At 40.6% G+C, this 26995-nt stretch overlaps 1 protein-coding gene and 1 long non-coding RNA gene across 5 annotated transcripts in view; one reads left to right on the forward strand and one right to left on the reverse strand.

Annotated features, from left to right (window-relative positions):
* Positions 1 to 3810: 3810 nt before the first annotated feature.
* On the forward strand, positions 3811 to 10086 carry LOC123576829. The gene is made up of 3 exons (XR_006701602.1): positions 3811 to 3971; positions 7287 to 7292; positions 10075 to 10086. It is a non-coding gene; the product is annotated as an uncharacterized LOC123576829 (long non-coding RNA).
* A 748-nt stretch (positions 10087 to 10834) lies between these two features.
* IDE (insulin degrading enzyme) overlaps positions 10835 to 26995 on the reverse strand; it is a 113520-nt gene continuing 97359 nt past the window's right edge. For all 4 annotated transcript variants that reach the window (XM_045438219.1, XM_045438218.1, XM_045438220.1 and 1 more), the window contains exons 18-25: positions 24697 to 24788; positions 23568 to 23679; positions 20546 to 20713; positions 18892 to 19164; positions 17777 to 17838; positions 14633 to 14705; positions 13850 to 13917; positions 10835 to 13155 (exon numbers count right to left, since the gene is read on the reverse strand). In XM_045438219.1, coding sequence (XP_045294175.1) covers positions 13060 to 13155; positions 13850 to 13917; positions 14633 to 14705; positions 17777 to 17838; positions 18892 to 19164; positions 20546 to 20713; positions 23568 to 23679; positions 24697 to 24788 — 944 coding nt within the window. In that variant the 3' untranslated portion in view covers positions 10835 to 13059. The remainder of the gene's footprint in view (positions 13156 to 13849; positions 13918 to 14632; positions 14706 to 17776; positions 17839 to 18891; positions 19165 to 20545; positions 20714 to 23567; positions 23680 to 24696; positions 24789 to 26995) is intronic.

Genomic DNA, 26995 nt, shown 5'->3' on the forward strand with positions numbered 1-26995 from the left:
AAGAGGCTGAATGTGCTGAGAAAAGACACACGTGCACACACACAAAATCAGATTGGTCCCTGGTAGTTTCAATCTGATTTTGATGTTAGGTATTTGCTGAAAACTTTATTACATATTTTCTCATTTAATTCTCTCAAGAACTTGTTAAAATGAGTATTTTTTTTTTCTTGGGCACCTGGGTGGCTCAGTTGGTTGAGGTCCGACTCTTGATTTCAGCTCAGGTCATGATCCCAGGGTTGTGGGATCAAGCCCCCATGTCAGGCTCCAAACTCAGTGTGGAGATTCTCTCTTCTCTCTCCCTTTGCCCCTCTCCCCCATTCACACTTGCTGGCTTTCTCTCCCTCTCTCTCTAAAATAAAATAAAATAAAATAAAAATTTAAATGAGCATTTTTTTCTTCCCGTGAGTGATAATACTCCCCTAAGAACACAAGGTCCTAGAATATCGTAGTTGCCCCCTCAGACCCTGCTTTTCCTTTCATTTTTTTTTTTAATGTTTACTTATTTTTGAGACAGAGAGAGAGAGAGATTGGGATGACGGAGGGGCAGAGAGAGAAGGAGAGAAAGAGAGAATCGCAAGCAAGCTCCATCCACACTGTTAGTGTGGAGCCCGACTTGGGGCTTGAACTCACAAACTACAAGATCATGACCCAAGCTGAAATCAAGCCACCCAGGCGCCCCTCCTTTCATCTTTTTGCTTAAATCTTACATTACCAGAATCATCTTCCTTTTCAGCTTGCTATCTTTTTAAAAAGCTTCTCAAACTAATTCCCATGGATAGCAGCTCAGCCTTCATCATGCTACATGCATTACTGATAAAAAATTCAGTTATTAAAAAGATCAAGTTCTGGGCCATCTGGCTGGCTGATTTGGAAGAGCATGCGACTCTTGATCTCGGGGTCATGAGTTCAAGCCCTACATTGGGTGTAGAGATTACTAAAAATAAATAAATAAACCTAAAAACAAAAAAAGATCAAGTTTGCTCCTGGCAGTGGTTGACTGGTGGTTCTGACTCTGACTGAAAACAATTAGAAATAGAAATACTATGAAAAGAGTGAAAGGGAAGCCACAGGTAAGAAATAATACTTGCAAGGCATCTAACAGACAAAAGAGCTCATAACCAGAATATATACAACTCCTGTAACTCACTAAGAAAAAGACTGACAACGTGATAATAAATTGGCAAGAGACTTCACAAAAGGGATTCTTGAAATAGTAAACATATGAAAAGACTCAACCTCATTAATATTCAAAGAAATAAAAACTCAAGCTGCAGTGGGCACACCTTCCACACCCAACACAATGGCCCAAATTGGAAAGACTGACGATACCAAGCGATGGCAAAGAGCTGCAACTCTCCCACCCGGCTGGTAAGAGTGTAAATTGGTGCAACCACTTTGGAAAATGGTTTGGCAGCGTCTCTTAAAGTCGAATATGCGTACACAACGTAGCAATTTCACTCCTAGAGACACCCACAGAAATGCACCCCCGTGTACCCAAAGACATGTTGAAGAGTGTTTATAGCAGGGGCTCCTGGGTGGCTCAGTCTGTTAAGTGTCCGACTCGTGATTTCAGCTCCGATCATGATCTCACAGGATGAGCCCTGGTCAGCCTCCACGATGGGCATGGACTGCTTGGGATTCTCTTTCTCCCCCTCTCTCTCTGCCCCTCCCCTGCTGGCTTGCTCGCATGTGCGTGCAATTTCTCTCTCTCTCTCTCAAAAAAAATGTTTATAGCACTGTTATTTATAAGTAACCCTAAACTGGAAACCTAAATGTCCTTCAGTAGAATGGGTAAGTAAATTATGATATAGTCATACGATGGAATACTATATAACAATAAAAGTGGAAAAACTATGGCTACACACAATAGATGTGTAAATGTGACCAATGCAATATTGTACAAAATCAGACGCGTGTTTAAAATTTTTTTTGTTTATATTAAGCCCAAATCAGGCAAAACTAATCTAGGCCATAAGAAGACAAAAATGGTTGCTACTCTAGTAATAGAGAGAGAGAGTGACTGCAAAGGGGAAAGAAAGGATGATATATTTCTTGCCCTGCGTTGTCATTACCTAGGTGTGTTCACTTTGTGATAATTCATTGAGCTATATACCATTTTTACGCAATTCAATAAAAAAGCTAAAAAAAACAAAATAGGATATTAAAAAAATAGTTTTATGAAAATTAAGTCTTCCTTGTGTTTTTCGCCTCAGTAGGAGAGTTTTCATGGATGACACAAACCTGGTAGTTCTCCTCCAACTTCATTGTACAGATGACTCACCTGGGTTTCTTGTTCGTTTTAAAAATTTTTTTTTAATGTTTTTATTTATTTTCAAGAGAGAGAGTCACAGAGTGCAAGCGGGGGAGGGGCAGAGAGTGAGGGAGACACAGAATCCGAAACACGCTTCAGGCTCTGAGCTGTCAGCACAGAGCCTGACGCGGGGCCCGAACCCACAAATGGTGAGATCATGACCTGAGCTGAAAGTCGGACGCTCAGCAGACTGAGCCACCCAGGCACCCCATCCCCTGGGCTTCTTTTTAAAATGCAGACTAATAGTTATTAATTATTGTTAATAAAAGTATTCTGGGGTAGGGCCTAAGATCCTTACATTTTTAGCACATTCCCAGGTGATGCCCATACTTTGAGTAGCAAGGACCTAGGGCAGTGCTTCCCAAAACATTTTCCACAGATAGTGATGTTTTGAATTAACAGATGTTGTTAGCACTGCTAACATTTAATCGAAATTTCCTTTTAAAATATTATACTTTTAGGTCATTCCTCTCACTTTGTCATAATTTGCCTTTAAAAATAAGTGTGCCACACCTGAGAATAGTAAACTCAATAAACAATAAAGCTCAATAAACATACCTGTGTGCCTGACGCTGTGGTGCTACCTCATTTAATCCAGAAGAATACACCAGGAAGTGGCAGGAAAGACCACCTGATGATGAACACACACATTTGGCACCTCGTGTATACACGGCACTTAGCAACTGGCATCTCTATGATGGCTGGTCTATCGCAGGGGCTGGCTAACTTTTTCTGTAAAAAGCCACGTGGTATCTAGGCTTTGCAGACCATAGGGTTTCTGTCACAACTGCTAGGCTCTGCCATCATAACCTGAAAGTCATCATAAATAAATGGGCATAATGTAATGCAAATAAATATCAGTGTAAATCACGGGCATGACTGTGGTTCACAAAACTTCATTGACAAAACAGGTGACAGGCCAGTTTCCAACCTCTGGTCTACTGAATCTTCCTCAATCAATGGTATGTATGTCTTGAAACTCCCACATATTTTATCTTAGACTAGATTTTAAAATCTCTATTTCCTATTAAAATTTCAAAGATGAGTTGTAACTTTTTAAAACAAATAATCCATGTGCATATGGTATCTCAAGAATGATTTTTAGTGTTGTGAATGGTCACTCATAGTCAAATATGTTTAAGAATGACCATCCAAGGACAAAGAGAGTCCTCAAATGATATGGGGAGTCATAATACCAGGGAATTAAGTCTGAGTATAAAATTGCATTCTTGAGCCACACACTTCCTAGGCCACTAGCCAAACTGCCCTACGTTTTCTCAGGACTGGCAACCATCAATCGTTATACTACTGAGTTGGTGTATAAACTGCATAGAAATAATGTATCTGAATTTAGATTCCCATGATTGGCTGAAGATCGAAGTCCATACCATGAGGCTGTCAAAGATAAATGAAGCCGGGCTTTAAAGTGATGAAGACAGATTTTGTTCACTACTGAGAGCCGGGGAAAGAGCTGATGATGGCAGAAATGACGATGTAGGTTCAGGAACTACCAGCTATGGTTTTCATGCAGGAACCACAATGCCAGATCCCCACAGCTCATCTTTTCATCTTGGTTTTGCCACAGAAGAAGCAAATGTACTTGGTGTGCTGGCTTTTTTCCATCTTCTTCACCATTTTCCTGAGGGAGGCACCCTAACGGGTCCTGTATTTACGGACAGTTCTGACCTTCTTGGTGGGTTTAGCCATGTTGCTGCAAACAAGCTCTGAGCCCAGAAAGCTCGATTTTAACAGCCTTGGGGCACCTGAGTGGCTCCGTTGAGCGTCTGACTTCAGCTCAGGTCATGATCTCATGGTTCATGAGATCAAGCCGCATATCGGGTTCACTGCTGTTAGTGTGGAGTTCGCTCCAGATTCTCTGTCCATCTCCCTTTCTGCCCTCCTCTGCTCCTGCTCTTTCTCAAAAATAAATAAACGTTAAAAATAAATAAATAGTATTTGTTAAGTACTTGCTAAATGACTTCTAGCACATACAGATATAGCCTTCTGTGATAAAAAAAAATAAAATTTTAAACTTGTAAAATAGACTGAAAGTGATTATTCTAAGTATTGAAACATATCATTCCCTTTACAAAAAAGACTTCACAACAGGATTTCTTTGGCTAATAATCTCCTATAGGGTATTTAGAATAACTGTAACACACTTGCCTTACAAATCATTTTGAGTACTACTTACAGAATTTCAGGTTGTCCCTAAAATCTGTTCCTATCAGCCATTTCATCAAGTGGAACTATTAACACTTGGTTTCTAATGTTAACTTTAATAAAATATTTCCATTATCAACTCTAACTCACCATACCTTACATTTGTCAAAAGCTGCTCCAAAATATTCTCCAAAATATGACCTTTTGCTACAAGAACAAGTGCATCTACTCTATAGCAGGAAAATAAATGTTTTGTTGTTTTTTAAAAATACGCAGTAGAGGGGCATCTGGGTGGCTCAGTCAGTTGAGCATCTGACTCTTGATTTTGGCTTAGGTCGTGATCCCAGGGTCGTGGGATTGAGCCCACGGTAGGCTCTGCCCTGAGTATGCTGAGTATGGAGCCTGCTTAAGATTCTCCCTCTGCTCTTCTCCCCCACTTGTGCTCTCTCTAAACACACACACACACACACACACCAAAAGCAAACAACGAAACAAACACACTAGAAGCCCTCACTTGGTATTGTCAGTATTTCTCATTTTAGTTCTTCTAGTCTGCATGGCATGGTATCTTATTTTGGTTGTTTCAAAAATATGTCTTCCAGCTTTTTATTGATATAGAACATTTCCATTTCTCTTAAAAGTTTTATGTCCTTTGATCTTACCTCCTAATTACAGCCTTCAGGCACTCACTGATCTTCTCTCTGTAGTTTTGCTTCGCCTATCAGTATTAATTTGCATTTCCCTGAGGACTAATGGTGTTGGGTGTCTTTTCATGTACAAATTGACCATTGACTACATCTCCTTTAGTGAAGAATCTATTTGACTCTTTTACCAGAATTTTATCTTCTGATTTTAACAGTTTCTTATGTAGTCTTTTTTTTTTTAAGATTCTATTTTTAGGTAATCAGTACACCCCGTGTGGGTCTTGAACTCACAACCTGGATATCAAGAGTCATAGGCTCCACTGACTGAGCCAGCCAGGAGCTCTTCTTATGTATTCTTATATAGAAGTACTTTGACTTCAAGTGTTGCAAATACTTCCTCCCAGTCAGTTGCTTTTTATTTTCTTTATGTGTATCTTTTAAACAGAAGACATTTTCAAACTTGAAAAGCTTCGATTTGTCCATTTTTTCTTTGATGGTTAGTGCCTTTTGCACTCTAAGAAAGTTTTGTCTACCAAACTTCAAAAATATTTTCTTCTATGTTGCCCCATAGTTTTATATTTTTAGTTTTTGTTTAAATCTTTTTTGAGTTAATTTTGTATATACTGTGGGGTAAGATTTGAGGTTCAATTTTTCCCCCCATAAAGATATCTAATTGTTCAACCATTTGCTGAAAAGACAGTTTTTCTCCCATTGAATTTCCATGGCATTTTTGTCAAATCATTTGAAATCAACCTGGGGATCTACTTGTACACTCTCTATTCTCTTCCATTGATATATAGGTCTATCCTTAGCCAAATACCACACTATCTTGATTACTATAGTTTTATGTAAGATTTGCTATCAGAGAGAAAAACTTTGTTCTTCTTTTCCAGAATTATTTTAGCTATTCAAGATTCTTTGCTATGTCCATGTAAACTTCAAAATCAATTCATAAATATCTGCCCAAAAAGCCTGCTGGGATTTTGGTAAGCATTGCTTAGAATCAATGGGGGAGAACAGATACCTTAAAAATACTGTCTTAGAGGGGTATCTGGGTGGCTCAGTCGGTTAAGTGTCTGACTTCAGTTCAGGTCATGGTCTTGTGGTCCATTGAGTTTGAGCCCTGCGTTGGGCTCTGTGCTGACAGCTCGGAGCCTGGAGCCTGAGGATTTTGTTTTGTATTCTGTGTCTCCCTCTCTCTCTGCCCTCCCCTGCTCACACACTCTCTGTCTCAAAAATACACAAAACAAAACAAAGCAGTCTTACTGGGGGCACCTGGGTGACTCAGTTAAGTGTCCGACTCTTGGTTTCAGCTCAGGTCATGATCTTGGGTTAGTGAGTTTGAGCCCAGCATTAGGCTCCACAGGACAGTGTGGACCATGCTTGGGATTCTTTCTTTACCTTTCCCTCTGCTTCTCCCCAGCTGTGCTCTCTCTCTCAAAATGAGAGAGAGCCCATCCAGGGGCTCCTGGATGGCTCTGTCGATTAAGTGTTTGATTCTTGATTTTGGTTCATGGTATTGAGCCCCATGTTGGGCTCTGAGCTGACAGCATGGGGCCTACTTGGGATTCTCTCTCTCCCTCTTTCAAAATAAACAAACTTAAAAATATATATACTGTGTTCCAATCCTTGGATGTGACACATATATTCTTTAAGTCTTTTTTATTTAAAAAAAAAATTTTTTTTTAATGTTTTATTCATTTTTGAGACAGAGAGAGACAGAGCATGAACGGGGGAGGGGCAGAGAGAGAGGGAGACACAGAATTGGAAGCAGGCTCCAGGCTCTGAGCCATCAGCCCAGAGCCTGACGCGGGGCTCGAACTCACGGACCGCGAGATCATGACCTGGCTGAAGTCGGACGCTTAACCGACTGCGCCACCCAGGCGCCCCTCTTTAAGTCTTTTTAAAAAAAAATTTTTTTTTCAACGTTTATTTATTTTTGGGACAGAGAGAGACAGAGCATGAACGGGGGAGGGGCAGAGAGAGAGGGAGACACAGAATCGGAAACAGGCTCCAGGCTCTGAGCCATCAGCCCAGAGCCTGACGCGGGGCTCGAACTCACGGACCGCGAGATCGTGACCTGGCTGAAGTCGGACGCTTAACCGACTGCGCCACCCAGGCGCCCCTCTTTAAGTCTTTTAAACATTTCTTGCAGTAATGTTTTGAAGTTTTCAGTGTACAGGTTTTCATATTTAAAAAAATTTACCCCTGGGCATCTGGGTGGTTCAGTTGGTTAAGTGTCCAACTTCGGCTCAGGTCACCAGTTTGCGAGTTCAAGCCCTGAATCAGGCTCTGTGCTGACAGCTCAGAGCCTGGAGCCTGCTTCCTATTCTGTGTCTCCCTTTTTCTCTCTCTGCCCCTCACCCACTCATGCTCTGTCTCTAAGAAGTAATAAACGTTAAACAATTAAAAAAAAAACTTTCTTAAAAATAAATGAATAAATTTACTCCTAATGATTTTTTTCAAAAAAAAATTTTTTAAGTTTATTTGAGAGAGAGCGAGCACACAAGCTGGGGAGGGGCAGAGAGGAGAGAGAATCCCAAGCATGGTCCACTGTGCCACCAACGCAGAGCCCAATGTGGGGCTTGAACTCATAAACTATGAGATGATGAACTGCGCTGAGATCAAGAGTCAGACACTTAACCGACTGAACCACCCCGGTGCCCTGATATGCAATTGATTTAATGTTGATTTATCTCCTGCAACCTTTTAAATTACTAGTAGTAGCTTTTTTTTTTTTTTTTTTTTTTTTGGCCCTTAGGAATTTTTTTTTTTTTGTATGTGCTAATCTGTGACTAGACAGTTGTACCGCATCCTTTCCAATCTACTTCACCAACTAAAACCTCAAATACAAGTATGAATAGTAGTAAAAGCATACATCCTCATCTTGGTGCAGGTCTTGGGGTGGGGTGGGGGAGTGTTCAATATTATATCCTTAAATATGATGTTACCAGAAGGTATTCTATAAGTTTCCTTTATTACATTGAAAAAGTTCCCTTCTATTCATTTGCTGAGAGCTTTTATGATGAACCTTGCAAAATGCTTTTACTGAACTTTTTAAATGTTTTTTCCTTCAATTTTGTTACTATGGTAAATAATACTAATTGATTTTCAAATATTATACTTACCTTGCATTCCTGAGAAAACCTCACTTTGTCATCAAATAAGGTTTGTATATTTGAAAATCAACTGTATAAAAATTCCTTTTTATACATTGCTGGATTCAAATTGTTAATATTTTGTTAATAGGGTTTCTTCCTGTTTTCTAAAATGTTACGTAAGATGGTATAATTTTATACTTAAATGTTTGATAGAATTCACCAATGAAGACATCTGAGCCTAGAATTTTCTGTGTGGGAAGAACAGTAATTCAATTTCTTAAACAGATACAGGGATAGTCAAACTTTCTATTTCTTTTCATGTCTGTTTTGGTAATTTGTGTCTTTCAAGAAATTTATCTATCTCATTTGTCAAATTTACCAGCATACTGTATCTAAACAAATACAAAGGGGACAAAGGCCGGGGCTTCCTTTGGGTCGGGCCAAATTCCTTACTACACACTGACTTTGTTATATACTTGGCGACAAACTTGAGAGGTAAGGAGTCGTGATGTCTGCAACCTACTTAAAAGAGGGAGGGAGCAATACATAGCAGGCATAAAACTGGTGAATATGGGGTAACGATACATGAGAATTTATTGTATTATTTTCACAACTTTTTCTATAGATAAAAAATTTTTGAAAAAGGTTAATATTCATATTCTATAACCCAGCAATTTAAAGAAATAACCAGGAAATCACACACATATTCAGCACAAGGATCATGGATCAAAGTTTGAAAACACCTTCAACATCCTACAAAGAGGATTTAATAAACTACAGTACAGGACACCAAACACTCAACAAAAAAACCAAGATCACATTTTTCCCTCAGGAGTATCTATGTGGAACAATTTCATTATAGACTATTGAAGGAAAAAGTTGTGACACTGAATATATGACCCCCTCCTCTATGCACAGAAAAAAGACTGCAAAAAATGATCTAAATGTGGTGGGGCCACAGGTGAACTTGACTACTACTCTTCACACCCCTTTTCTGAATTTCTTGAAGAATTCCAGATACTCTCATCACTCCAGGGACACCAGGAGAGCCTGAAATGATTTCAGGGTTTAGCAGGCCAGGAGGCATGGGTCTGGATCAACCCTGATAGGTAGACCCTGAAGGCAGTAGTTAATATTGGCCACAAGGTGGCCCAGCAGAGTGGAAACCATGGTGGACTGGACCGGGGCCTCAACTGTGAGGTCTGGTCTCAGTCTCTCCAAAACAGGCAAAGGTTGGGATAGTAAGTAAGAAGGTGCATGTGAAAATGGTGAGGTTTCATATAAATGCAAAAGCCAATGCCCTTAAAAAAAAAAAAAAAAAAAAAAAAAAAAAAAAAAGCAAATGCCTTTGTACTCTGTCCCACAGTATGTTAATGGACTTGGTAGCTGTTATTACAGGAAATGGAACAATGAGGTCTAGAGTTTAAAGATCAGAGTGGAGATTTGAATCTGTGCTTCCTGAATGGTCCTGGGCCAACTGTTTGGCCTTTCTGAGTCTACTATACCCATCTCTGAAAACCTGGGATGACGAAGATAATTTTAATCACTGTCCTTCTGTGTCAAAAGATTATTGTGGAAGATGTCTATCAGGATGGTCTGAAATTTGTAAAGTGCTTTATAAGGTTAATGTTCATGTAGGGCATGAGTGGTCCAAAATGCTGTAATATCTCTGAAGAGCTGGACGCGGGTGGGAACAGAAATAATTCAGGACTACCAACAGGCACTGCCACAAGAAACCTTGGGGTGTATGATGTTCAGGTTGACAAGGACAATTCAGTTCATTTGGTAGACAGCACAGAATAACGGGGGTCCAGGAGCAGACCGGTCTGAAGCCCTGCCAGGGAAGGATTAGGAGGGCAGGAACCACCCTTACAATGGGGATGAGAGTGAGAATCCTTGGTTTTCACCATAAATCTAAACATTCTGCGAAGCTATGTTAGAGTATATGGTGAGAAGCTCAGATGACTCCCCTATGCACTGTGAGCGAGGGGAAAACTGCCCCACGCCATAAAAGCGGGTGCTGCTCTGGGCCTCTCATTAGGGCCGCTGCATCATCCCCAAGCACAATGCTGCCTGTGTGGGCTGCACCAAGGTCCTAGGCTGCAAACTGAGGAAAGAGCACATTTCCTCTTGAAATGCCCATCTGGGCCAGCTGGCAACCACATTAGTAGAAAGATTATCTTAACAGGGTGTCAGGGGCCAGGGGTTGGACAAGATAACTGGCTAGCCTGCTGCTGGAGATGTGGCAAGAAGACGAAACACTAGCTGTAGAGGAAATATTTTGTTTTTCTACCCTTTTTACTCTTTTCCCTGTAAAGCAAAGGACAAATCTTTCTGGGTTTGGGGTCAGTGACAATATGCACAGCAATGAACTCAGCCTCTCACACCAAGATTCCTTTGACAAAAGCGATCCACCCTTATGAGTGTGAAATTGACCCATTTATTTGACTAAATCACTGTCACCCAGATGCACTCAAAAGATTTTTTTTCAAAAAACCAATTCATTGCTTTCTGCCTTAGGAATAACGACAGCAAGAAATGTTGTCAAATCAGGATGCTGAGAGGTAGGCTAGACACTAAAATTGTAAAAATAACACAAATGCAAACTCCAGAGGTTCAATTCAGGCAATTTATTGTAAACAGGATTACCCTAGCACTCCACCATACTGGCTGTGTCACATGCTCTCTCTTCCACATCAACTAGTTGAAAAGAAGACTTTTTTTTTTTTTTAAAGTCACGAGTAACTAATAACTTAGTTTGTTTTCCACAAATCTCATTTGCTAAGCACTGAGAAAAATGCAGTATCCGGGGTAGTCTGTTACTGCTCATGGATTGCAGCCTGGACCCATTTCAGTGAATCCATTAGTATGCCTGAGTGATCCAACAGTAGCTCTAGATCCAATTTGGACACCAGACAATGCTAGAACACACTGAACCCCAATCATAGGTTCCTGGAAGACTACATGAGATTCTGTTCAGATTTCTTCATGTGACTTTCTCATAAAAATGACAGTTACATTTCACCCATTTTTTAAAAAAGAGCTAAAAATTACTCAATAGCACATAATTTCCCACAGAGAAGGTAGGTGGCTTATTTACTCTTACAGTGGTGGATTTAAACACTCAGGGCTAATTGTAGTTCCCTCTTGTTTATTTTTGCAGTTTGATGAAAAGCTGCATAGTCTACAAATGCATAAAACCAGAAGGAAGCGATGACTCACGCACCTTCTGATGGACAAAGACAGGCTTCATCACAAGGAAGCTCCTGAAGGTAGGGATAAAAAGACAGTTACAGCACCACATTTATCTGACAGTAGAAATGGAGCCTGCTTTTGAAAGCAGCCTCCACAGCTGTGATTATATCATTCTTGCCCCAAATGTAGATTATTTGGAAAATGGCAAAAGTGAAAACTCAAGATGTTGTAAGACATGACTCTACAGAAAAAAGTCCTGGCAAATCAACTCCTAGCGAGGTAAAATGTCATTTGAAAATGCCATTCTTTACTTTGCCTGAGTTAGTGAACAGGGCCACTTACTGGTACCAGTGCCTGTATGTGGAAGTATATTCACAATTTCTCCTGAAGCAACTTTTAACAACAGTAAATATTTCAAAACAGCTGTTAAATCTACAGTAACAATTTCATCTAAAATAGTATCTCATGAAAAAAATATTTTTTTAAAAGTCCACTCCAGTCGTTATCTGTGTTTGTTATGTTTATATTTATATATTCAAAAAATAACTTAACACTTAAGGCAATATTAGACTGGTAGCAAAAAGGGATTTGAGAGTCTTCTGGAGATCACACTATTTAAGACTCAAGGCTTTATTTTTAATACCTTCAAAAAGGTGGCTTGGTACTTGTCTTTTAAATTCATAATGGGGCAAATATTTTGGTTCATATACTGATTGCAATATCATGGTAGTAAAAAGTTACAAGTGTTTAGAGTAGCTGATGTTGGAAAAGCATGTCACACACTCAGTGGGATCTGAAGTTGACCCTATGTATTAAATAAATACAACAAATGTTGTTGAGGGGAAAAGGTAAAACTGAGGGAACACTGCAAACCGACTATGAACAAGAATGTCAATATAATTCAATCAGAAAGGAACAAATCACAGTAATCCTGAGAAATTCCGTTTGGGACAAAACTGATGTAGGGTAAGTCTATCTCTAGCATTGTAAATAAGTAGGGCGTTCTAGGGTTTTCCAGCATTTTACTAGTTTGAATAAAAAACATGTTCAAATTTTATAAAAAGATTAAAACCATGCCTTATATAATCAGCAATTTCACTAATAAAAGAAAATCATTTTGCTTTTTTCATTATCTGCCAAATGTTAATGTTCTCCATTGATTTACATGAAACCACCAAGTAGAAAGCAAATTTGAGAATCAGTTTTTAAAAAGGTATTACCTTTCTAAAGGTTTTAAAGCCTTTTCTGTCAACCTAGGAGGCTTTTAGAAAAACACAACCAAAACTAACATATTTTCTTCTGACAAGTGACTATTTTACAGAATATGGAAGGAAGATTCTATAGGAATATCATTCATCATTTTAAGTACTGTTATATAAGGGAAATTTCTCTCAGTAATGAAAAGAAAAATTTTAAAATATTTAAGAGGCATGTATTTAAAAAATATTCTACATCTATAAGATTCTGTAATTTAATTACTTTGGATTTTTAATATTCTACATAATGACATTTGACAACATCTTTTTTTTTCTGTTTGTCTGTCTGATAGTGAACCAGAAACTATGAAAGTGGCCAAGGTTGTTTCCCTGGCCCCAGGAAGACCCAGGGATGCATCCACTTGCACTCTCCCATCCTTGGGGAATCTTCAGAGTTTTGCAGCCATGAAGTTAATATGTGGTTTCACAAGGGGAAACAGTGGCAAACCACGCTTGAACTCGGTCATGTTCTGAATCACTTCAGGCTGCAAAGAAGAAAAAGGTTTCTCTCAGTGTTTATGGCCTAAAAAAGCAGACGGAATAAGACATCAACTTTTTTTTTTTTTTTTTTTTTTTTTTACATACACACTCATTTCTACCCCACATATTATGATCTGATCTTCCTGGATGATCAGGGCCAGAGGGTCTATGCAAACCTATGAGGAGTGTCCCCAGTGGCACCCAGGACCAGAAAGAAGACCCCTGGCTCTTCTCTAGGCACACAAGGGCTGGGACGCCAGAGCTGGCACACACCAAGACCTCAGCAGAACGGCAGAGGCTGACGTGCCCACTCAGCAAGGGCCTGGTCACACTGCCAGTAAATGCCAACCTCTCCAGAGGATTAAAGACATGCAGGCACTGGGGAAAGGGCAAGGTACAGGCGTGGCTGGAGAGGACTCGCTGCAGAGTAACATAACTGCTCAAACTAGAAGCAAAAGCAAACCAGGTCAGAGGCTGAGTCTTTCCGTAGATGACAAAGGCGTGACCCGCCCCCCCCCCCCCACTCTCCTCCCCTGGGAGCTGTCAGATGGCGACCTCACATTTAGGGAGGAATATAAAGTAGAGGCTCAAACACATGGTGACCTGATACTTCTAGTCTTACGTGTCCTGCTGAACAAGCTCCTTCTATGTGGGAAGTCCTCTAACCATGCAATCTAAAATGACATTTGCATGTCTTACTTGTGGCAAGGCTGGTGCTTGTGACAAATTTATATCATTTTGACATGGGAACTCTCCAACGACAGGACCTGTGAGAAAATGAAAGGTTTACTTCTTACCTAATAAATACTGGCATACAAGAGCAATTGAAAAACAACAACGACAACAACAACAACAACAAACTGAAACCGGACTCAGCTCATTAAGAAACTGTACCAGGCCCATGTCTTCCCAGGCTGCCTGCTCCCCAAGACCTTGACTGCTGGCTCTACGTCTTATCCAGACTCTCCCCAACGATGGCTCATCACGTTACCGTGGCTATGAAGCCTTGCCCACAGCAACTTTAGTGCCCACGTCTGCACTCACTGGTCTCTGAGGCTCTGACCACCAGGAAGGATCCAGTAAAACAACCCAGAAGGCCAGGTGAGATATGACTGTGGAGTAAACCTTGGCCATTCAGAGATAGAAGATGGAAAGACTGAGCGAATGAACTATTTGCTCTTCCTCCTCACATGCAGTGGTTCCACACCGTTTCTGTGAAGATGTCCTACCAGCAATTAGCTGTGTTTTCTTGTAAAGCCAGGGCCAGGATGGCACTGTGCCACCTAACGCTGGCTGTTTCCTTCACTGCCTCATTTCCCTTTTCCCCATATTTTTGCTTTGATAGAGTAGACCCTGTCTCCAGTTGGTCCCCTTCTCTACCTATTTACTTTCTGGTGCTCTTTAAGGGATGTGTCTATGGCAAGGGACAGCCATCGTGTGCCCAAAAACATACTTTACAAAAAGTCCATATTCAATACTTACAGGAATCCATTTCCCTGGCAAGAACATGGACGGATACTTTATGTCTCCTTGGGGCATCTACTGCCAACATTTCCTAGGAAGAAAGAACAGCAAGGTCACCCTTCTGCCCCACTAAGGAACCTAAAATGAAGTACTCTTTTACCACAATGAAGAATCAGCTCTCACATAGCCAGAAACAGAAAAGATGTTTCCCCTCACTTAGAGTATTTCATTTAAACTCTACGAAAATTAGGTTAGGTAGGCAAGAATTACTATTAGCCCCATTTTACAAATGATAAAATGGAGTCCAAGGATATTATGTGATGCATTCAAACTCCTACAGTTAAGAGGTAGCTGGGCTGGGATTAAAAACCTAGCCTAATACTCATCGGGGTGTGATGCAGGGCCACATCCAGTGATCGCTAATGACTACAGAGGCGAAGGCCTGAGCTCAGTCAAGGGACGAGCACAATGCCTGCTCCTCTAGAACCTTCTTAGATTCTTTTTTTTTTTTATTAAAAAAATTTTGGGGCGCCTGGGTGGCGCAGTCGGTTAAGTGTCCAACTTCAGCCAGGTCACGATCTCGCAGTCCGTGAGTTCGAGCCCCGCGTCGGGCTCTGGGCTGATGGCTCAGAGCCTGGAGCCTGTTTCCGATTCTGTGTCTCCCTCTCTCTCTGCCCCTCCCCCGTTCATGCTCTGTCTCTCTCTGTCCCAAAAATAAATAAACGTTGAAAAAAAAAAAATTTATTTTTTTATATTTGAGAGACAGAGCATACGTGCAAGCAGGAGAGGGGCAGAGAGATGGGAGTTAGAATCCGAAGCAGGCTCCAGGCTCTGAGCTGTGAATACAGAGCCCAACGAGGGGCTCAAACTCATGAGCAGTGAGATCATGACCTGAGCCGCAGTCGGACGCCTAACAGACTGAGCCACCGAGGTGTCCCACACCTTCTTAGATTCTGCACCAGGGCACTTCTATGGATCTTCATCTAACAGAAGAGAAAGGAAGCTAACATTTATTGAGTCCTGTCTTGTGTCAGGCACTCTCCTGCATTAGCTCACTTGACCCTCTATAAGCTAAGTGTTGTGAGGATCCTGTTTTAGAGATACGGAACTCTGAGACACAGGGAAGTATGACGACTTGCTCAAGTCACGTAGTTCACAGTGATGGCATCAGAAAGCAAGGCCTGCTTTTTCTCTCTCTGCTCCAGCAGGCTGCTCTGAAGGAGTTCCCTAGGTCATACCATGAATATCAGGAGTGGTGAGTTGGCAGATCCCATGGAAATATGTCTTTCGACCTTTTCCTTAATGCTAGACCATTATCTGTCTTTTCCAAAGGGAAAACACAAGGTGTGATGAAACTTCCCCTGGTCATACCCTCAGAGGGAGAGAACATTACCAAAGCCAAATCAGGTCAATAATGGTTTATGGAGCAGTTATTACAAGACTGGTCCTGTGCAGCCGCGATGGAAATCCTGATGGGGTTGGACAACAAACCTGACCATGGCTCCCTCCAGCTGGCAGGACAGCCCAGATTCTCCCACAGCCCTGCCCTGGCCTCTCCAGCCCCTTTCAGGAGCTCAGCACAGGTCCACCTCCAGTAATATATAGCAGCTCATCTGAGATTGTCTGTCTTATTGAGTAAAAAGTTTGCTTCCAAAGGTCTATTCAGGATCCCTTTTCACCCAAGCCTTCATTGCCCTCTTATCAACCTTTACCAGTAGAAGAGTGTAACACCCTCTTCAGTTTCAGACTATTCTCAATTTCATGAACAATTCTGGACAATCTCCATCTTTCTAAACACAAACCAGCCAATAAGCAAACTGCATTTTTCTTGCAAGCTATATTCTAAGGAACACTGGAGTCCCAGGAAACACTTAATAGGTATTCTGTGGGGGAAAACAAACAGGTCCATGATGAATCTCTTTAGGGAGTTTTGTTAATCAAAATTAAATGCTGGGCTAAAGAAATTTTTAGTATGGGGCTTCTTAGAACTTTTAAATGTTAACATGCTCTGTAATTCTCCAAAAACAGGAATAAAGAGTGTAGTCTTTCCCACACTTACATGGTCATGAAACCCTTTTTTGTATGTGTCCCTACTAATATCTTGTAGAAAACTAGTGTACCATGGAATACAGCAAGGGAAATGATGTTCTAGACTTAGTTTAAGCTTGGTAACAAAACTCATTTTTTTTTTTTTTTTAAAGTTTATTTATTTTTGGGACAGAGAGAGACAGAGCATGAACGGGGGAGGGGCAGAGAGAGAGGGAGACACAGAATCGGAAACAGGCTCCAGGCTCTGAGCCATCAGCCCAGAGCCCGACGTGGGGCTCGAACTCACGGACCGCGAGATCGTGACCTGGCTGAAGTCGGACGCTTAACCGACTGCGCCACCCAGGCACCCCACAAAACTCTCATTTTTAAGACAAAACCGACTCAGTCTTATAACTATTCTTACAAATTCAATAATCAGGTACTACTTGTAATTCCAATGAATAATAGACGTTGTGGAGGGAAAGAAAAAAATCTTCACTGCTTCTGGAAACCCTAGAGTAAGTTATATCAGGACATCACTCTTTTTAAACACCCACAACTAAGAATGCCTTAAAAATGAATCCCTCAGAAACCAAAAAGAGCTAATATGATCACCCTTTCTTGCAAGCAACTGAGAACAGATATCTAACCTCACAAAGCAAATAGTCTTAAGCAATAAATAAACACAACTAAAACTTATAATATCAATGAGGAAAACATTAAAGTATTCTGATTAAAACATGTAAAAATTGAGGCTGAGAATTACTAATGAAGAGACCACAGTAATGGAGACCATTTATTAAATTCTGCTAAGTGCCAATCACTTTATGCACCTCATTTCAATTAATACTCCTACTAATCTCTATTTTGTAAGTGAGGAAACTGAGACTTAGAAGCTTAAGCCCCCTGGCTGAGGTCACAGGGCTATCTCGCCAGCGATGAGCCCTGGGTCTGCATTCAGAAGCCACACATGCTCCCACTGCTACCTCACATGTAAAAGAACCTTTGGAGAAGGTGACCTGACTAAGGCTGCAGCTCTAAGCAGGGCACTAAGTTCAAAGCAGTAACAAACCACACACAGCATATATAATATTTGCTTATGAGACAAAATCTAAACATACAAATTCAACTTACCTTGTAGAATTTGATGATATCTTCCTTGGTAAGTGTCTTTAAATATGCAACTTCTGTGTTATCTGAAAAAGCAATCAAATAATAATTTACTAATATTTCCATCTTAAGTAGCCCAGACTACTAAATTAAATGACAATACATTTCACTCCAATGTTCTTAGGTCTCTGTATTTTTAAGTGATCATCTGTTCCTGCAAGTAGTCAGGGAATAAATATCAAGTAAGGAGTAAGAAGATAGCCTGGCTCTCTACTTCTGAACTACTGGATCTTTAGGCTAGTTGTGTCAATTTTTCTGAGCCTCTGTTTCCTCCTCTGGAAATTGGGGATAATAACTACTTAATGGGTCTGTAGTGAGAACTAAGGAAAATGATGAATGACAATAACACGATGCTGCACTTACGGCAATGTTCAATACATGGTCAGTACAATTACCATTAACAGTGACTCCAACTGCTAAAAAAATTACAGGTAAGGAAACCTAGGCCCTCAAAAAGGTGTCTTGGCCAAAGATCTTCAGGCTGTTGGTGTTAGCATGAGAACACAACACAACCCCCCCCCCCCCAGAACCCCCAACTTCTAGTGCGGCTTAGCACTCTGCGTTGTTGATTTCTGCTCTAGAAGAAATGCCAAGGAAGTCAGTAAGCAGGAGACTTCAGAAAGCACAGCTATCCCCAGTGTAGAAGCCCCGACACATTTTTGGTGATCCCTACAGGCATCTGTTTGAAGCCCTGTGCCTCCAGGGCAGCACTTATCTCTGCAAATTTTCCTTTTTCTTTTTTCGGTGTTATGGGAAATAGATAACCGCATGCCTGTGCTCAGAGCCTCAGGGGCATACTGACTGAACACAAAAAGTGAAATTAGATTTATTCTTACTGTATTATTATGAGATACAGGAAGATCCAGCTCCAATTTGGGAGAAGAAAAAAAAGATAAAGTTTCTAATAAAAACTGCTCTTTTGTTAAAGCGATGGTTCTTTAGAAGTATGACACTCCACACCACCAAATTAGTAACTGGAACATCACCTACAAAACAACCACCGTTTTGTAGAATAGCCTTGGTGACCTCAAATGTTACACTTATATGCCATAAATGTTGGGGCCCTAATTGTGCCTTACCTCTGTCGAAATTGTATTGCTGGGAGATGATTTCCCCCCAATATTTAGCACACTCTGCGGACAGTTTCTTTGGTTTGTCTAGTCGACGAATTGCTAATGCTTGAATGTGTTTTTGAAAAGCCTCTTCTGTCATGTCCTCTATGGACTTCTCCATGGTGATTAAGAAAGCTTCCACTCGGCTTTCTAGGTAGTGAGGAGGCTTTTCTGACTGGATGATGAATCGTAAGCCCTGTATGCCGTTGGCTCGACGAGGCCCACTGAAGACGATATAGCCTGAAACACAAACACCGGCCAGTCAGGACCCTGGCGTTTGAGACTCCGGTCACTTTTAATCCTTCAAAACTTATCCTGTCAGAGCAATAAAATCTACTTTTGGGCTTTATGTTATTCACCTCTGAAGAAACATAAACAATTAGGATATCATAAGTTCCTAAGGGTAGAGCAAAAGGGCTCTCTGAAGAATAGTTAGAAAGTTGGGAGAGAATTCTTTCTCTTGGCGGGGGTGGGAAGGAAAAAATCTTATTCATCACTCAATCTCCCATCCCATAACTCCTCACTGTCTGCTGGTTAATCATCTTCTCCCTGTGTGAAAGTTATTCCCATCCCTAGTATATAATGAACTCATTTTCATCCTCTAACCATTGTTCCAGCTCTGTTTCCTTTCACATCCAAGTTCCTTATGTGAATTCATTCCTGGACCAACTGCATTCAGACTAAAAACCTCTGAAGACCAACAGAAGGTCACGTTTCCATTGTCATCTTGTGAGCTCACGCATTACCACCCTTTGACATCTTTCCTAAACTGAGCTCGTGGCTTGCCTCCTTCAGCTGCTCTGTCCTGAACCACATCCTCAGACCTGTGGAGTCTTGGGGTCCCACCCCACTTCTGAGGAAGTCACTATCTTCGGCATGACCTTTAGAATCTGAAGACTCTCAGTAATATTTGCCACACTGCACTGTAACTATTCCTTTATAGGTCTGCCCTCCTGATTAGATCGTGAGCTCCTTGAAGGGAAGGACCATCTGTAACTTACCCATTTCCATGTCCAGCATCTACCATGGTGGTTACTTAAAAAATGAAAATACTTGGAAAGACTCACCCAAATCCTTTTTCATTGGTTCCTCCCAGTCATTGCTGGGGTTTCTTTATTTTCTCATTGATTAAACCTGCCAGGATCTTGAGGACTTTTAACAGTGCCTAAAACTGTGCCAGAAACACTTTCTCAACAAACACTTACTGAGTACCTTCTATGGGACCAGGCTTGGGATACAAAGATGATTAAGAGATAATACCTGCCCTCTGGGAACCCAAAGTTTCCAAAATCTAAGCTTCTCTGGATGGCTTGCTTCCCATCTTGCCACCCCTAATAAATAGTCTGCCCTAAGCATCTTCCCTTACCCAAAATGTCTTCTTTATGACATGTACATTCTGTAAACACACTGTCTTCGCCTTAAGAACTGCTTTAATGTCCATGACATGTTAAGTGCTTATCTTTTAGGAGTGGATTCCCCACAAACAAGGTTTTCACAAGCCTCTGTCAATACAGCAAGCCTGCACCACCATGCAAGAGGACTATCCACATGGAGCATATTTTCTGAGGACAACGGTTGTTCAAGGTCTATGGTACTGGGCCAGTCCCCACCTCCCTCTCACCCAGCTGCTCCTTGGTGCGCAGGGTGTTGAAGCAAGGCTCAGAGATGATCTGACAGAAGAGCTCTAGAAACATATTCTCTGAGGTGCTCTGCATGTCTGTCTGATAGTATATCTCGATGCCACAGTTATTGTGAACTTCATTCCTCTGCTGATACACAAACCATCCTCCTAGGAAGTTTCAAAAAGAGAAAAAAAAACGTATTTAGGGTTTAACAAAGTCAATGTTTTATCTGGCTTTTTAAAGCTGTCCAATTTAGTGTTTTTCAGCAATTCCAAACTGCAATTAAATTATTAAGAATGCGAAATTCTGTTAACTTACCTAAGGGAATCCTAATGCAGCAATCTAAACTTGGCAGGCCCTCAATAAACATTCACTAAATTTAAAGGGCAAAGAACTTACAAAAGACCCATTTTATAGCTAAGTATTAATGCTAAGATCCACAGTTAATACAATGTACAAGTTAATACTACATCAGAACCAGCTAATATATATAAGAACCTTAATGGCACCACCACTTATGTTTCAATACCATACAAAACCGTTTTTTAAATTACTAGTTGTGTCTTTATTATCTTGCATTTTCATTTAGCATTTTATTCTGAACACCGTTTACCAACACCCACGCTAAAGGTCATTTCACAAATTTACACACATGTGTTCAACACTTAGAGGTAACTTAGTCTAACACCTCACTTTAGAGATGAGGAAGCTAAGCACCTGAGAAGGCGGTGACTTGTCTAAGAACACCAAATTGGAATGGTGAAGACCCAAGACTAAAACTCAGATGTGTTGATCAAATATCTCATCAGAGTTACGACCAGATGATCACGCTTTATGATTTGATAACTTCACTTCATGAGGAATAAATGTGACCAAGCATATATTGTGTTTAGTATTTAGTGTAAGACTCACAAATAAGGGTTTCTCAGAATAGTAATGATGTGTTTGTTCACCCTCATAGATGATAATTTAGACATCAACTGCGAAGGGAGGTAGACAAGTCTGGAGTCGTATTTCACCTATATTATTTTTCTGAGGAGATAAATCTGACCAACAGTCAAACTTTCTAATCATATACTGGCAGCACTACGTTATTTCTTATCAGAAGAGGAAGGGGAATACGGTCTATAAAGCTACTGCAACCGCCCCCTCCCAACTTCTAGCTTTTTCATGTCTATCCCCAAATGTCTCCTTCACAATGCCTAAACATTGTCTTTTTAAACTGTAAATATTGTCTCATGGAGAGTTAAGTGAAGGACTGTGTGAGACATTCACATCTGGCTTAGAATGATTTCCTAACACCTAACATTTGGAGAATGGGATGTGAACGGAGGGTTTTTTTCTTTTTTTAATTTTTACTTAATTTATTTTTTAAAATTCACATCCAAGTTAGTTAGCATATAGTGTAACAATGATTTCAGGAGTAGATTCCTTAATGCCTCTTACCCATTTAGCCCGTCCCCCTTCCCACAACCCCTCCAGTAGTAACCCTCTGTTTGTTTTCCATATTTAAAGAGTCTCTTATTGAACAGAGTTATTTTTGAGCATGGGACAATTTGTGAGGGCACTTGGAAGGCAAAAGAGGTAAGGCCCTAAGAGAGGAGAGAGGAAGCAGGAAGTGTAATAAAAAGAGATGTGAAAGGCGCCTGGGTGGCGCATCAGTCAAGCATCCTACTCCTGATTTCGGCTCAGGTCATGACCTCACAGTTGGTGAGTTCGAGCCCTGCAGAGGGCTCTGTACTGACAGTGCAGAGCCTGCTTGAGATTCTCATTCATTCATTCATTCATTCATTCATTCATTCATTCTCTCTCTCTCTCCCTCCCTCCCTCCCTCCTTCTGTCCCTCCCCTGCTCATGCTCTCTCTCTCAAAATGAATAAAAAAAAAAAAAACCAAAAACTTAAAAAAAAAAAAGTAGGAAAGACAGATTTCACTTTGAAATTCTGTCTCTGGACTGGCCTCACTTTGCCCAACGCCCAAGTGCTATGGTTTCTGAATGGCAGATTCTGACTGTGCTTCTCCTCCATGCTGTGGTGAGAGAGGAACAAACTAGCAGAAGTTTGAAATGAAACGTTATCAGGTCTCTGATGACTGGCTGTGAAGAAGAGAGCTGTGCTCAAGGTATGTTTGAGCATTCAACAACAATATTCTGAGATAACACCATGCTCAAGCACCTTTAACAGCTTCTCAAAGGAACCAGACACAGCCCCAACCTTAACAAATGTACAGTCTAACAATGGAGATGGAGGGGGACAGACGTCCATAAGGGAGAGAGTGAAGGAAAGGGAGCACTATTTCAGGAGGATACATAGTGGTAGTGGGGGCACAGACCACGCATGTGTGGGGAACAGCCAGCAATCAAGTTTAGCTACAAACAAAAACAAAAGAACACACACAAAAAAAATCAATGCTTTTCATCCCAAGTCTAATTTACTACCCACTACATAATTTTGAACAATAACTGAAAACAATGCTTAATCAAAAGAAACCATGGTTAATACAAAGGCAATCCAACACTGCAAACTCCAATATATTAATTATTATCCATTATTTTATGCTAATTCCTTATAAAATATGCATGTCACAAATACATGCTGTTATTCGCACCTGTGAGTTTCCTAAAACTATTTCTGCCAAAGACTCCTATGGACATCCCATCAGTATTATGATTCTAGTTTCCAATTTTCATAAACAAATTTTATTTCATGCTTCAGAGTCAACATCTCTTTAGCTTTGTAATTTTTCTTACCTCCTAACTCTTCTACATCCAATTACCAGTCAATTCTAATGTCATTCTCATCAAAATAATCACCTACCTCCAATTTCACCTTTTTGACCTTTCTACAGAAAAATTTTTGGCAGAATTACCTACCTTTAACCATACTTATATAAACAGTAAAGGATCCCAGTAGATCTTTACTGTAAAATTGTGTTCTCATCCAGGTGACTTCAACCCATCTATAATCACCCACAACATTATGTCAAAGTAGTCCATTACCAAAGTTACAACATTCCAACTTACTGTCAGGAAGCTGAACTTCTCTATACCGAACCAGCTGACTTGGAAGGAGAGGTTTCGTATGTGCATGTTCAATAAGGGTGTCTTCAACCATCTGCATGATTCCTAGTGCAGCCTGTGGAAAAGGACACAGAATAGCACCATACAAAACCACAAACGTATCTTGTTTGTGAAAATAAAAATAGCATATTGGATGGTGGCCAACGCAGTGTGAAAACAACACACTTGTGAAATAAGCTAGTTTATCATAAAAATGGATTCTTAAACCCTAAACACATTTGATCTTATTCAAATGGAAAAAACTGAATTCCTCAATTGGCAATACACTCGGTATGGGAGAGGTGGGGAAAGAGAGACCAAGACCAGCATCAACAATGATCTTGATGCTGTGGGAAAAGGTACTGCCAAAGGTGGAGAGGCACTGGGGATGGAAAGTTGGTCCCAAGTAACTGACCCTGACCACAGATACTTGGGGTTGCAGCAAAGCAAAAGAAGTGAGTATAGGCTTTTTAATAAATAAAACTGACTTTAGTGAAAAATCCTGTCTCTGCCAGTTACTAGCATCTGACCTTGGGCATACTGTTTTGGAGGCAGGATAGCAGAGTAGCAGAGAAGTGTGGGGTCTTGAGAGAGGCTGCCAGAGTTCCAGAATGGGAATTCTAGAGTATTCTATGGGCTACACATTTGGCATGCACCATTTCATTTAATCTTTAAACTCTAATGTACAGATAAGGAAACTGAGTACTGAGAGGTTAACACCTTTTCAGAAGAGTAAGCAGCTAGTTTGTGGCAGAGTCAGGATTTAAACCCAGGCTGATTCTACACCACGTGCTCTTATCCACTTCACAGTCCTGCTGTCCTGCACAGAGTAGGGATAATTATTTCCATTTCCTCCTGTGACTGCACAAGGCAGGCGAGAGCAGAGCAGGCAATCATGAAAATAGGTCCATAGTTAACCACCATCATTCTCTTCCCTTATACCCTCTCCTGTTTTCCTCCACAGAGCAGAGAAGGTTGAGTCAACACTAATGTGCTTATAATCACACTGCGGTGGTGGATACTCTGAAGCCAGGGTAAAAAAAAAATCTCTTACACTGCTCCATAAAAGACCACTAAACCCTCAACCACCCACCTGCTTTGTTATGTTTCCATGGAGAAGGGCTTCAATGTGCAGCCGTGACAGGAGCTGAGGTATGAAGGCCTTAAGGCGAGGAAGGGTGACATCTGTAGAGGTGTAAAAAATAGTGAGCTCTCCCTATGAGGCTAAAACAAACAACACTCTGAGCTAATTTAATACTTCCAGAATAGTTAGAAAAACAGTACAGAGAGTTCCGATATACCTTTTTACCGTTTCCCTTAATGTTAGTATCTCTCATAACCACCATATAGTGATTAAAACTAAGAAATTAGCACTGCTTTAATAATATTAACTAATGCAGTCTTTATTTGATTTCAGTTTCTCCTAATACTCTTTTTCTGTTCCACGATATAATCCATGATTCCACCTTGCATTTAGTTATGTGTCCTCAGTGCCTATGTTTCCTCTAGTCTGTGACAGTTCCTGTCTTTCCTTATCTTTTAAGATCTTAAGATTTCAAAAACAACATTTTAAAATTTTTATTTATTTTTATTTTTGAGAGACAGAAAGAGAGGGAGCATGAGCAGAGGAGGTGCGGCGGGGCGGGGGGGGGGGGGGTGGACAGAGGATCTGAAGCAGGCTCTGCACAGACAGCACAGAACCCATTGCAGGGCTTGAACTCACAAACCATGAGATCATGACCTGAGCTGAGTGCCCCTATAATCTTAAGATTTTTGAAGAATACTGTTCAATTACTTTACAGAGTGCCATTTGAGTTTTTCCAGTGTTTTTCCGTGATTAAACTGAGCTTAACTACTCAACTACTAGGAAGAATACCACAGAGGTAATGTGCCCTTATCAATGCATCACATCAGCAGTACATGATGTTGATATGCTGTCGTACTAGCGAACACTAATCATGTGGTTAAGGTGGTCTGCCAGATGTGTTTGCTGTAAAAGGACTATTTTCATCTTTCAGTTATAATAGAGTAACTCATGTATGTTCTACAAGCAATTAGGTAATGCCACTTGCCCATCAATGCCTATTTTCCCCACTGTAATTAATAAATATTTATTTTCAGGGAAATATACTTTGAGACTATACACATATCCTGTTTTCCCTTACTCATTAATTTTAGCATCCAACAGTGCATATTGCCTGTATCAATTATGGTATCACAATACTGATTTTCTATTCCCCTCATTCCTTTTACATGTATTGATTCAATTCTTTAATAAGAAAGAGCTGTTCCTTCTCCATTAGGACATCATACTAATAACTGCTGCAATGGCTGCTAAAAATAGAGACTGAAATTCAAAGAGAGACACAGGACGGGAATTAACAACTGGTTACTCTGGGTGTATCATTTCATACATGTTATCTTATAAAGTATGTACTACTTATCCCTGTTTTAAAGGTGAGAAAACTGAAGTGAAGAACATTGAAATTTCTTGCCCAAGGCATCATGCTAGTACGTTGTACAGCTGCATGTGACCAGTGGTCTAATTCTAAAGTGCATACTTGTTCTCCAGACCCCTTGACCACTCTCTGCAGACCTCGGCCACAACACTTACTCTCTCTGCCTACAGTGAAATGAGCTGAACACATTTATGCTTTGCCACTAGACTGTAACTCCTTGATCCAAGAAACCCCATCTAATTGATCATTTTTTATCTCAAGCCCCTGAAGTCTAGGGCCTGGTGTGTAGATGGCAGTCAGTAAAAGCTGCTGGACCCACTGAACTCTGAGGTTCCTGCTACTCTGGCACCTGGAGAGTTGACGGAGTGTCAACGAATGTCTCCACATTAAGCCACATTGGGAGTACTGAATCACCGTAAGAGTATACGTGTTCCAAAACAGAATGATGGCTTATTTGAGCAGAGACTGTCAACCAAAACAGTGCTTTCTCTTTATATAAAAAATTTTTTTAATGTCTTATTTTATCTTTGAGACAGAGAGAGACAGAGCATGAATGGGGGAGGGGCACAGAGAGAGGGAGACACAGAATCCGAAGCAGGCTCCAGGCTCTGAGCTGTCAGCACAGAGCCCGACGCAGGGCTCGAGCTCACAGACCATGAAATCATGACCTGAGCCGAAGTCAGATGCTTAACCGATTGAGCCACCCAGGGGTCCCAGTGCTTTCTCTTTATAAAACGTATCTTAGGTTTCACATCCCTAGGATATATTTTAGAGCTTATTCTGCTTACAATTTACCTACTATCTGACCCACAATCTGACAAAGGGGGGAAAAAACTAAGAACTTTTGCTTTTTGATTATGCTAAATGCAGGTTCAGGTTTTTTTTTATTTTTTTATTTTTTATTTTTCATTTTTTTTAATGTTTATTTTTGAG

Source organism: Leopardus geoffroyi, chromosome D2, assembly GCF_018350155.1.
Source record: "Leopardus geoffroyi isolate Oge1 chromosome D2, O.geoffroyi_Oge1_pat1.0, whole genome shotgun sequence".
Taxonomy (NCBI): Eukaryota; Metazoa; Chordata; class Mammalia; order Carnivora; family Felidae; genus Leopardus; species Leopardus geoffroyi.